Source organism: Oncorhynchus clarkii, chromosome 27 (genome assembly GCF_045791955.1).
Source record: "Oncorhynchus clarkii lewisi isolate Uvic-CL-2024 chromosome 27, UVic_Ocla_1.0, whole genome shotgun sequence".
NCBI classification, from domain to species: Eukaryota; Metazoa; Chordata; class Actinopteri; order Salmoniformes; family Salmonidae; genus Oncorhynchus; species Oncorhynchus clarkii.
Window position 1 is genome coordinate 22289009 of NC_092173.1, and position 13474 is coordinate 22302482.

Sequence of the window (13474 nt, forward strand, 5' to 3'; positions counted from 1 at the left end):
AGTCTGTTCTGTGAGCAAAAGGCAGTGCAATTCAATATTAGAAAGGTGTTTTGTAAACTCATTAAGAATTGAATCCATACTGATTGGGACTACTTAGTATTAGGATGAAACGTAACTGAGGCAGAGAGGTAATGTGATTGGCTAACATTATTGGTAAAGATAATGGAGTACTCACTCTGCATGGGGGAAAAGAAGACCTCTGACATGGGGGCATTCTTGGTCCATTTGTAATGAGGGATGGGTTCGCCCAAACTGGACTTACAGCTTAGTGTCACATTGCCATTCAGCACAGATGACCCAGTCATCGTGCACACTGGAGGCGAGGGAGGGACTGAGAGCGAGAGAGAACAGATAGTTAGAAACAACAGAAGAGTTAAGAGAGAAACAAATGAAAGGATTTGGTCTACTACAATTGACCCCCTTTTGACCTCCTGAAGTATTGTATTAATCCATTTCAATTGAACAGGGTATTGTATTTCTAAGAATGGTGGCCACACTGCCTAAGGTAAAGGAAATTTGCCAACACTATCCATCTGTTGAAGCTGTGGGAAAATATTATAGAGACAGCCTAGTGCATATGTACAAACTGTACAGTTTACACGTTTGTGTTTCCATCTCTGAGGCCTGGCCCAAAAAACATTTTTTTGGAAAGTGCCAGAATCTAGGCGTCCGGTCGGTACCTTTGACATTGAGGCGCATTTCTCCAGAGAGTCCGGCGGCTCCAGGGATGATGACATTGCAGAGGTATCGTCCTGAGTCTGACTCCTGGGTGTTGTTGATGTAGATGGAGAGATTGGACGAAGGCATGGACAGGCTGAACCCAACACGCTTCCTGAACTCAGGACTACCTATCCCTGGCTCACCGTTACTGTAGGAGATGACCTGCACAGACAGACAGACAGACAGACATGGACAGACATAAATAGTTTACAATAGGGAACGCAATGGTAGATTGTGCAATTCAGGAACCAAATGTACTGTCAGCAATTATTTACACAGATGAGTACTCGATTCCATAGAAGCCTTCTAGTAGCGCCAGCACACTATCTAAACCCTACATATTGTTAGCCTTTTTCGAGCCAGCATTTGTGTTGCTTGTCGAGGAGGGAGACTAGCATTTTTGCAACACGAGAGTTTGTTGTAATGAAAACCAATGCAAGTAACTACATAAATACCGGTTCTCTAGATATACAATACTGATATTGAGCTGAAATACGATCTTTGGTGTCATCTATAGACAGTCTACACAGCCACACAGATTAACCGTACAACAGAAGTCAACGTCCTTCATAAAGATAATCCTGATATGTATGTGCAGATGGTGGAGTTAGAATTTTTAGACTGATTTTCTGTTAGAGATAAGCTCACAGGCCATGGCCAGTGAAACTACTGAGACTATCACTGAAGAAACATGCACACACACGTTTTCTAAACATACAGGACATACATGCAACAAGGCCACATTGTTACCACATATTTAGTCTGGATCTATAAAAGTAAGGAGCCATCAGGCTTGATGTTGAGAATAATCCTAATATAGTCTCACAACTACATGTGTAGGCCATCATTGTAAACAAGAATTTGTTCTTAAAACTGACTTGCCTACTTAAATAATGGTTACATTTATTTTTATATATAAATAAGCTAAACTCTAAAGGTGGAGGTAAACTAACCTCATCCCCAGGCTCAAATTTCTGGCACATAGAGCCTGGTAACACTGTGCCACAGTGGGACTTGAAAGGGGTGTGGTTATTTAAATTGAGGTGGGAATGGGAGCGAGCCTGCTACAGCTGTATTAGATGGGACCAATCAAAATGTATGTTCTATCACATGTTATCTTTGGGAAGACCAATTGATTCTGAGTTCGGGCATAAAGTTTATATGCGAAAACTATTTCTAAGATGCGTATTTTCAGATTTTCCACTTTCTAAGATGCGTACGCACTTTGAATTCCCCAATGTAGGGGGAGGTTCTAAGGGTTATGCTAGATTGGGATGCACTGAGGTGCTGTGAAACCAGACGGCTCGACAGAGAGAGCCGGCTGGTGGACGAGATTAGAGGCAAACCAACCAACTTTGAACTATTAATCTTCTTCATCATATATTTTTTCATTTTGTGTGAAAACTTAAATATTTAAGCACAAAAAAAAAGAAAAAAGATCTGACAGCTTTCAACTGCGTAGTCTCCAATCAGTGCATTGTTCCATGTTGAGCTGTTCAGCTTTACATATTCTAGTGTGAAGAAGCTCCTTTTGTTGTCTGTAATGTGTATAAAAAAAAGTTGCTCTATGTACATACAATACCTGTAGAAAGTCTACACCCCTTAAACTTTTTTCACATTTTGTTGTCTTGAATTTAATCCCTTATTAGATTTTATTTTTTTTCTAAAAGACCTACACAACCTACTCCACATTTACATGAAAATGTTCTATAACTGCAATATCATAATTGAATAAGTCTCCACCCCACTAAGATCATACTTTGTGGAAGCATCTTTGGCAGCCATTACAATTGCAAATTCTAATCATTCTAATTAAGATCCTACCAACTTTACACAAATCTTAGAGCAACATATATGCATCTATTTTCAAAATTGCTCAGGCTCATTAAATTTGGTTGGAGAGCATTGATAGACAGCGATATTCAAACCTTTTTAAGCTGATTTCAGTCAGGACTGAGACTACACCACCCAAGAACACTCAACATCTCTTGGAAAGCCATTCTGGTGTGTCTTTGGTATAAAAATGTGTGTTGTTGTCTCACTGAAAAATAGAACAGAATGGATGATTGAGTGGATTTTTTAACACAGGTTTCTTTCTTTTCACTTTGTCATACAGGCCAGTAATATGGAGTGAATGCAATGTTGTTGATCCCTTTGTATTTTCAAGTACAGTGGTGGTAGCACCCTGTTATGAGTATGCTTGTCACCTGCAGGGACTGGGGAGTTTGTTAGGATCAAAAGAAATATGAAAGGAGCAAACCCAGGTTAAAAGTTAGAGAAAAACCCACCTCAGTCTTCTGAAGACCCTTGGATTGGTTGATTTTTCTGCGACACAATTTCATTAATGTTTTTTGAAAAGACACACCAGAATGGCTTTCCAAGAGGTGTTGACTGTTCCTGAGTCTCAGTCCTGACTTAAATCTGCTTTTAAAAAAAATCAGATACAAGGCTTACATATCGCTGTCTATCAATGATCCCCAACCAAATGTACTGAGCCTGAGCAATTTTGACAAAAACAATGGATATAGGTTGCCCTAAGAGTGCAAAGCTGGTAGAATCTTAATGAAAATGATTCACAGCTCTAGTGGCTGCCAAAGGTGCTTCCACCAAGTTTTAATTCAGGGGGTGGAGACTTATCCAATTATGATATGCAGCAAAATGTTTAAAAAAAAGTTAAAAGGGGGTGTAGACTTACTATAGGCACTGTACATTCCATTAAGATTAAGATTATTTTATTGGTCAACTGCACACAAGATCCTTTTAACCCAACCCAACCAAGACACACATACAGGTCTTGGAGAGGTGTAGGAGGTTGCCACACTGGGCACCTGTTGTTGTAGGGGGTTAAATGCCTTGCTCAATAGCAGGGAATGGCATCCAGCTCACGTCGACAGATTTTTCCAGTAAAAACGTGGGACCCTCCAACTGCTAGGCTACCTGCCGCATGGCTGAACAGCTAAAATGCCTGGCCAAATCTGGGATTACAAGAAGAGGATTGGATTACTGAGAATGGGAGGTTGGTCCGGTACTTCAGAGAATAAACTAAAACTGACTGATACCTGAGCAGAACGGCTCCCAGCCCTGAAATAATCAACCAGCTTCTTCAACAGTTCATAAACAGTTTCTTCAACACTAGTCTGTTCCTTTAGACCACACACCAACAAATCACCAATGAGAGGGACACAACACCTCAGGGAAAAGTTCATCAGAAAAGATCCAGCAACAGTGATTTCTGTGGAAACCGATGTCTGAGCAAGAGGAGATCCCTTACATACCTGCTTGGAGTCGTTTGCCATGAAGTTCCAGATGACGCTGTTCCTACCAATATCAGATGTGGGGCTGTACCAGGCCTGTAGGACCACCATCTGACCCTTCACCACCTCGATCTCTCTCCTGGGCATCTCCACCCGCTGGGAGTCACCTTGACACAGCAAACACACAGACAGTCACTAAAACTCACCTGGCACAGCATCAACACACAGCTGGTTCCAATACACTCCCTACTCCTAATCCTTTAGTGTTGGTATATGTGAAGAATTGGTATAAGTAGGGCTGTTGCGGTGACCGTATTACCGCCACACTGCCGGTCACGAGTCATGGCAATTAGGCTTCTCCAAGCTCTGATGCTGCTGATGGTCATTAGTAGCCTACCAAACTTGCTAACTGCCTGGTACACAGCACTCTATTGTCCCTCTAATCACTGTGACATCAATGAAAATCTAATCGAAAATCTAATCAAACACTTCATAAGAGCCCATGAAAACATGTTGTGCAACAATTCAATAGCCTATTCAATTGTGTGAGTGATGGCCTCTACTAAAAAGAGGATCCCATCAGCTTTCTATAGGCTAAGCCTTCTATATTTATTACTCACCTTTTTTTTTTTTTCCAATACAGGTGCATGGTAAAGGTCCATTCTAAATCAAAACCAATTTCACACATACAGTGCATTCGAAAAGTACCCTTGCCTTTTTCCACATTTTGTTAAATTACAGCCTTATTCTACAATGGATTAAATTACATCAATCTACACACAAAACCCCATAATGGCAAAGTGAAAACAAGTTTTTAGAAATGTTTGCAAATGTGTTTGTGTGTGTGTGTGTATATATATATATATATTGTGGCAAAGAAGGGGGTCGAGTGATAAATGGCAGATATGTGAGAGCAGAACTAATAAACGGGCTCTGCCCGATCACTAAAATGGCCACCCCTGTCAGAACTACAGCTCACAAAATGGCCGACCGCCAAAACTACAAGTCCCAGAAGCAAGGGGAACCCTCAGAAGGTGGAGCCGACACACAGATAAAGGGTCAAGAAAAACCAGAAAGAGAGAGTGCTGGAAGGATCTATGAACAATAGAGAAAGAGACAATAGAGATTGGCTGGATTTACCGTGTATGAGCTGGATTGTTTTGGACTTACCTGTTGGCGTTTGGATCTGGACCTACCGAGAACCCGATTTGTGTACCGAACCCTGCTATCCTTGACCTCGCCTACGGCCTGGGTGGACCAGGACGGAGAAACAAAAACACAGGTACTGTCCTGTTCGAAAGAACTCTCATTCTTGGGTGATTTGGTGACAGTTTACCACTTAATTTGTGACAAACGCTCCTAACCTTGAAGAGGTTTGCCACAATATATATACACACACACATACATACATGCATGCATAACCTTATTTAAATCAGTATTCAGACCCTTTGCTATGAGACTCGAAATTGAGCACATTGATCATCCTTGAGATGTTTCTGTAACTTGATTGGAGTCCACCTGTGGTAAATTCAATTGATTGGACATGATTTGGAAAGGCACACAGCTGTCTACATAAGGTCCCACAGTTGACAATTCATGTCAGAGCAAAAACCAAGCCATGAGGTCGAAGGAATTGTCCGTAGGGCTCCGAGACAGGATTGTGTTAAGGCACAGATCTGGGGAAGGGTACCAAAAAATGTTGGCAGCATTAAACAACACAGTGGCCTCCATCATTCTTAAATGGAAGAAGTTTGGAACCACCAATACTCTTCCTAGAGCTGGCCTCCCGGCCAAACTGAGCAATCAAGGGAGAAGGGGCTTGGTCAGCGACGTGACCAAGAACCTGATGTTTACTCTGACAGAGCTCCAGAGTTCCTCTGTGGAGATGGGATAACCTTCCAGGAGGACAACCATCTCGCAGCACTCCACCTATCAGGCTTTTATGGCAGAATGGCCAGACGGAAGCCACTCCTCAGAAAAAAGGCACATGGCAGCCCACTTGGAGTTTGCCAAAAGGCACCTAAAGACACTCAGACCATGAGAAACATGATTCTCTGGTCTGATGAAACCAAGATTTAACTCTTTGGCCTGAATGCCAAGCATCATTTCTAGAGGAAACCGAGCACCATCCTTACGGTGAAGCATGGTGGTGGCAGCGTCATGCTATGGGGATGTTTTTCAGTAGCAGGGACTGGGAGACTCGTCAGGATCTAAGGAAAAATGAACGGAACAAAAATACAGAGAGATTCTTGATGAAAACTTGCCCCAGAGCGCTCAGGATCTCAGACTGGGGCGAAGGTTCACCTTCCACCAGGACAACGACCCTAAGCTCACAGCCAAGACAACACAGGAGTGGCTTCGGGACAAGTCTCTGAATGTCCTCGAGTGGCCCTTCCAAAGCCCGGACTTGAACCTGATCTAACATCTCTGGAGAGACCTGAAAATAGCTGTACAGCGACGTTCCCCATCCAACTTGACAGAGCTTGAGAGAATGGGAGAAACACCCCAAATACAAGTGTGCTAAGCTTGTAGTGTCATACCCAAGAAGACTCCAGGCTGTAATCGCTGCCAAAGGTGCTTCAACAAAGGACTGAGTAAAGGGTCTAAATTCTTATGTACAGTTGAAGTCGGAAGTTTACATACACCTTAGCTAAATACATTTAAACTTAGTTTTTCACAATTCCTGACATTTAATCTGAGTAAACATTCTATGTCTTAGGTCAGTTAGGATCACCACTTTAATTTAATGTGAAATGTCAGAATAATAGTAGAGTGATTTATTTCAGCATTTATTTATTTCATCCCAGTGGGTCCCAGAAGTTTACATGCACTCAATTAGTGTTTGTTAGCATTGCTTTTAAATTGTTTAACTTGGGTCAAACATTTTGGGTAACCTTCCACAAGCTTCCCACAATAAGTTGGGTGAATTGTGGCCCATTCCTCCTGACAGAGCTGGTGTAACTGAGTTAGGTTTGTTGGCCTCCTTGCTGGCACACACTTTTTCAGTTCTGCCCACAAATCTTCTATAGGCTTGAGGTCAGGGCTTTGTGATGGCCACTCCAATACCTAGACTTTGTTGTCCTTAAAGCCATTTTGCCACAACTTTAGAAGTATGCTTGGGGTCATTGTCCATTTGGAAGACCCATTTGCAAACAAGCTTTAACTTCCTGACTGATGTCTTGAGATGTTGCTTCAATATATCCACATCATTTACCTCCCTCATGATGCCATCTATTTTGTTATGTGTACCAGTCCCTCCTGCAGCAAAGCACCCCCACAACATGATGCTGCCACCCCCGTGCTTCACGGTTGGGATGGTGTTCTTCGGCTTGCAAGCCTCCCCCTTTTTCCTCCAAACATAACGATGGCCATTGTGGCCAAACAGTTCAATTTCTGTTTCATCAGACCAGAGGACATTTCTCCAAAAAGTACAATCTTTGGCCCCATGTGCAGTTGTAAACCGTAGTCTGGCTTTTTTATGGCGGTTTTGGAGCAGTGGGTTCTTCCTTGCTGAGCGGCCTTTCAGGTTATGTCGATATAGGACTCGTTTTACTGTGGATATAGATACTTTTGTACCCGTTTCCCCCAGCATCTTCACAAGGTCCTTTGCTGTTGTTCTGGGATTGATTTGCACTTTTCGCACCAAGTACGTTCATCTCTAGGAGACAAAACACATCTCTTTCCTCAGCGGTATGACAGCTGCGTGGTCCCATGGTGTTGATACTTGGGTACTATTGTTTGTACATATGAATGTGGTACATTCAGGCGTTTGGAAATTCCTCCCATGGACGAACCAGACTTGTGGAGATCTAAAAAAATAAAATTAAAATTAAAAACATTGAGGTCTTGGCTGATTTATTTAGATTTTCCCATGATGTCAAGCGAAGAGGCACTGAGTTTGAAGGTAGGCCTTGAAATACATCAACAGGTACACCTCCAATTGACTCAAATGATGTCAATTAGCCTATCAGACTTCTAAAGACATGACATAATTTTCTGTAATTTTCCAAGCTGTTTAAAGGCACAGTCAACTTACTGTATGTTGTCGTGGAAATGTCCTGTATTACCAAATCATGAGAGCAAACCACACACAAGTCAGTTATCATAAAGTCCATTTTTTATTATATGAGCTCCATCACAACCATGTGACTCTCAGATCAATTCAGTGTCTATAAATGAATTCTCTGAGAGTGTCAACATAATGGCAACTGAGATCCTTTATAGCAAAGATCCACCCCCCTAGTCGACATGACAAATAACAGATCTTAAGAACATTACACAAATAAAGATTTTACTTGAGGAGTATCCCATCGCAAGACAGTATTTAGCTATAAATTATTGTTCAGTTTGGTCTCCTAAACGAAGCTCTTATCTCGTTCTAGGTACAAAATAGTAACAAGACATTACATCATCCAATGGTGTATATATATCAATTGTCATTTTAGACACTCCCTCCTGGACAAGATCACAGCGATACAGTGACTGGCACACAGACATTGTGGAGCCACCTATCTGGTTCCCCATTTATCACACCATCCCTTCACATGGTTTAGGAATAGTTTACAGACACATTCACAGATAAGACTAACCCAATGTAACTTAGCCCTAGCAGGAAAGGGATAACTGCAAACTGCAAACAGTATTATCCAAAAGACATTCTAATGACATCTCTCACATAAGCATGCAATAAAATTAATAAAACATCTTATTTATAAATGTTACCTCAAGAATCCTGATTCTGCCACGACAATGTAAAACTTCTGACCCAATGGAATTGTGATAGTGAATTATAAGTGAAATAATCTGTCTGCAAACATTGTTGGAAAAATTACTCCACTTTGTGGAGTGGTTGAAAAACAAGTTATTGACTCCAACCTAAGTGTATGTAAACTTCCGATTTCAACTGTAAATGTGTTATTTCAGTTTTTTGTTGTAATAAATTTGCCAACATTTCTAAAAACCTGTTTTTGGATTGTCATTATGGGATTTTGGCAAAAAACTAATTCATTTTAGAATAACTCTAACGTAACAAAATGTGAAAGAAGTCAAGGGGTCTGAACTTTCCGAATGTACTGTATGTTATTTAGTATACGTAAAGACCAGATTAAATCAAGAATAGTCTGATGGGTAACAATACTAGCCTATCACTTGTTAATTATATATTATCAAGTGTGAATGATGCCCAGCATCAGAACAATGCCTATTTGTGCGACTTTTCAAATCACCACATGTAGTCTAGCCTATAGGCCTATATGTTTTCACAAGGTTTGTATCACAACTAAAGTGGCCAAATAACTTCTTAAAATAAAGCACATAAATCCGCTATACAAGGGGTGTAGAGCCTAACTTGCATACAGCATACAGTGGCTTGCGAAAGTATTCAGCCCCTTTTTGCATTTTTCCTATTTTGTTGTCTTACAACCTGGAATGAAAATGTTTTTTTGGGGGGGGTTAGTATAATTTGATTTACACAACATGCCTACCACTTTGAAGATGCCAAATATTTTTTATTGTGAAACAAACAAGACAAAAAATGTTAACATTGAGCGTGAGTAACTATTCACCCCCCCCTTGCCACTCTTCTGTACAGCCCAGCTCTGTGGAGTGTATGGCTTAAAATTGGTCCTATGGACACATACTCCAATCTCTGCTTTGGAGTTTTTCAGCTCCTTCAGGGTTGTTTTTGGTCTCTTTGTTGCTTCTCTGATTAATGCCCTCCTTGCCTGGTCCGTGATTTTTGGTGGGCGGCCCTCTTGGCAGGTTTGTTGTGGTGCCATATTCTTTCCAAATAATGGATTTAATGGTGGGATGTCTGTGGGATGCTCAAAGTTTCTGATATTTGTTTATAACCCAACCCTGATCTGTACTTCTCCACAACTTTGTCCCTGACCTCTTTGGAGAACTCCTTGGTCTTCGTGGTGCTGCTTGCTTGGTGGTGCCCCTTGGTTAGTGGTGTTGCAGACTCTGGGGCTTTTCAGAACTGGTGTATATATACTGAGATCATGTGACACTTAAATAAAGTCCACCTGTGTACAATCCACCTGTGTGCAATCTTTGAAGGTAAATTGGTTGCACCAGATCTTATTTAGGGGCTTCATAGCAAAGGGGGTGAAAACATATTCACCCACCACTTTCCAGTTTGTTATTTTTTGAAACTATTTTTTTATTTTATTTCACTTCACTAATTTGTTAATTTCCATTACATGATATCCAAATAAAAATACATTTAAATTACAGGTTGTAATGCAACAAAATAGGAAAAACACCAAGGGGGGTGAATACTTTTGCAAGGTGCTGTACATAAGCAGCGAGTGAGTCAAGTTTGGGGAAGATCATTTTCATCATAACAATGCACCTTTATAATAAAAGCATTACATGCATAATCACATTTGCTGTCACTTTTGATAATGGTGTTTTCCACTAATGGAACATTCGCGAATATAGCCTACTGCCATGTGCTCATTGCTGTGCTTATAATGTGAAGAAATAGTTGATCAACATTTTAAGCTAAACGTTCTGATCTGTTGCATCAGCCACATTGCATAAAAAAGTTATTTTTTGATGCTAGTGGTTGTATTCATTTGGGATCTATCGCATCCCACAACTGTCCCAGACTATGTTTGGAGTATTTATTTTTCGTACAGAATAGGTTGACTTTTGTACTACGGGGGACTGTCGATTGACATAGGCTAGTGCTTTTGCTGTTCGTTAGGCCTACTCATCTTGTTGGCTGACGAAAAGTAAATATATTCAATATGTACCTCATAATTGGATAAGGACTCACACAGTTACGTCCCCAATGTGTCTGTCTTCACCTGTAGCCTGTGAGAAAGACCCGATCACATAATGGAGAGTCATGTGAGTGAGAGATGCCTCGGAACACGCAGCACCGAGGGAGAAGGGTACAATGCAGCATTCCGGGCCAAGGGCACTATGGCCGCAGAAGGCATGGATGTTTTGAGGGTGCATTACGGCCACAAAGGGGATGCTGCAGTGAAATTGGAGGCATTGCCAAGTGCTTGTCAAATTGTTAATGATAGGCTGGTGTGTACAGCACATAAAAAACAAAAGCAGAGCTCATGCCTTTCAAGCATAGTTTTTCAAATCACTATTAGTCGCATCATGCAGCCTTACAATGTATTAAAAAATCTAAACCTATAGCCCAAAGTTATTAGAACAACTAAAGTTACATTAGTAACTCTAAATTAAGCATATATAAGTACCTATTTCTTTGTTAACCACTCAACACAGAATAGCCGCATGTGCACACTCCCTAAAATCGCTTGAAGAAAATATCCTTTCTATTTTATTCAGCTTTGTTCAATTGTATTCTTCATACTATAAAATAATGCACCGGAATTCTAAGCAAATCTCATCTGCTAAATGAACTAGTGTAGCCCAAAGCCATTTGTCATAGCCAGATCAGGACAGCTCAAGAGTATGCTATTCTGTTCTTCTGAAATAGACTACATGTTCTTCATATCATGCTTCTTTAAACCTGTCTGAAATAAATCATGTATTTATTGTGAAGGTGTAGGCTATATTACATGGACTTATTAGACTTTTTAAAATGTAGATGTTCCAAAGGTCTGCATCAGTGGCTTGTAGGCTATGTGTGGAAGCCAGGAGATGCTAAATGTGTTTATGTTAATAAACAGTGAATTACAGTGAGATCGACAGTTATTTGCTTGACAATAACTGGCTGACCAAATTTCGTGACCGCCACAGCCCTAGGTAAAGGCGATTTAGTTGTGAAGCTTCCGCCATATTGCTTCCACAGATCTGCCAACATTGAACTGTTTTAAGCGGTGAATTGCAGTCAACAAAACTCTTCCAATCTTGTCAGTTCAGTTAAATATTCAAGTATGACATCACTTGTCATTAGGGCTGTGACGGTCATGGAATTGTGGATGACGGTTATTGGTCAGCCAAATAACCAGTCACCATAATAACCATTAAGACGCACATTTTCTCCTCTCCTCCGCTCCCGACTGCTGATGCTACTGTTGCAGGGAGGGGGGGGGGGGGGGGTCGCCTAGATCACGGATGACTCGTTTGCTACAACACCATGCATGTTTTCAGCAAGGAGCAACAAAGTTTCACCACATTGTAGAGTCCATGTTATAGCAGAAATGGACTCATCCACACAAATGCCTGGATGTCCCGTCTCCAGTCATCTGTTCATTCCACAATAAAAACCTATTTTACTTTCATTCTGTCTTCATCCATAACCGTTGGTGACACGGTAATTATGCCAGCCCTACTTGTCACAGGGTGCTTCACATAAATGACCGAGCCTTGAAGCCCTTGAAAGTCAACCTACAGTAAGAGGTCAGGAGCAAAAATCACATTTAGGTCTTCCTTGAAATCATCTTGATATCTGTATAGCCCTCTCTTGCAATCTGTTTTTATTCAGCTATCATAATTCAACACTGCTACTGGTAATCCCCCTAACACTACAAATACTGGCCAGATGTAAACTTACAAAGCCCAGATGAGATCAATTGAAGGGGAAGACGGAGCACATTTAAATATAAAAAAAATAAGATCAAAAGCAGAATAATTACAGTGCCTTGATTAATAGTGGATAAAATTATGTCATCCCCCACAGCTGTTTGAGAGGGCTTTTACGTAATCTGGGCAACATTCAGCTGGACTCGGGTCCACAGAGACCAAAATGGAGGTCACAGATCTCACAAATCAATAATTTACCCACATTTGGGATGTTGTACACTGTTACCAAGTTCTGTTTGTTCCTATGTGTAGTCAGACAACCCTGAATTGTTTGCTGTAAACTTGAACTGTAACATAGTTATATTGATGATATAGCCTACAGGACCTCAAACAAAATGACACCTTTCAGATACAAAATAAATAAAATACATTCATAAGATTACCTCAAACATTTGAACCATTTGGGATATCAAAAAAATACATAAGATTACCTCAAACATTTGAACCATTTGGGATATCAAAAAAATACATAAGATTACCTCAAACATTTGAACCATTTGGGATATCAAAAAAATACATAAGATTGTCAAACATTTGAACCATTTGGGATATCAAAAAAATACATAAGATAGTCAAACATTTGAACCATTTGGGATATCAAAAAAATACATAAGATAGTCAAACATTTGAACCATTTGGGATATCAAAAAAATACATAAGATAGTCAAACATTTGAACCATTTGGGATATCAAAAAAATACATAAGATAGTCAAACATTTGAACCATTTGGGATATCAAAAAAATACATAAGATAGTCAAACATTTGAACCATTTGGGATATCAAAAAAATACATAAGATAGTCAAACATTTGAACCATTTGGGATATCAAAAAAATACATAAGATAGTCAAACATTTGAACCATTTGGGATATCAAAAAAATACATAAGATAGTCAAACATTTGAACCATTTGGGATATCAAAAAAATACATAAGATAGTCAAACATTTGAACCATTTGGGATATCAAAAAAATACATAAGATAG

General features: G+C 40.2%; 1 protein-coding gene across 5 annotated transcripts in view; it reads right to left on the reverse strand.

Annotated features, from left to right (window-relative positions):
* LOC139386208 (endothelial cell adhesion molecule b) overlaps positions 1-13474 on the reverse strand; it is a 77286-nt gene that overhangs the window by 13832 nt on the left and 49980 nt on the right. For 4 of the 5 annotated variants that reach the window (XM_071131689.1, XM_071131690.1, XM_071131687.1 and 1 more), the window contains exons 2-4: positions 3996-4141; positions 681-882; positions 176-331 (exon numbers count right to left, since the gene is read on the reverse strand). In XM_071131689.1, the coding sequence (XP_070987790.1) occupies positions 176-331; positions 681-882; positions 3996-4141 (504 nt within the window). Of the gene's footprint in view, positions 1-175; positions 332-680; positions 883-2648; positions 2762-3008; positions 4142-13474 lie in introns of all 5 variants that reach the window. The other variant, XM_071131691.1, reaches the window with a different exon arrangement.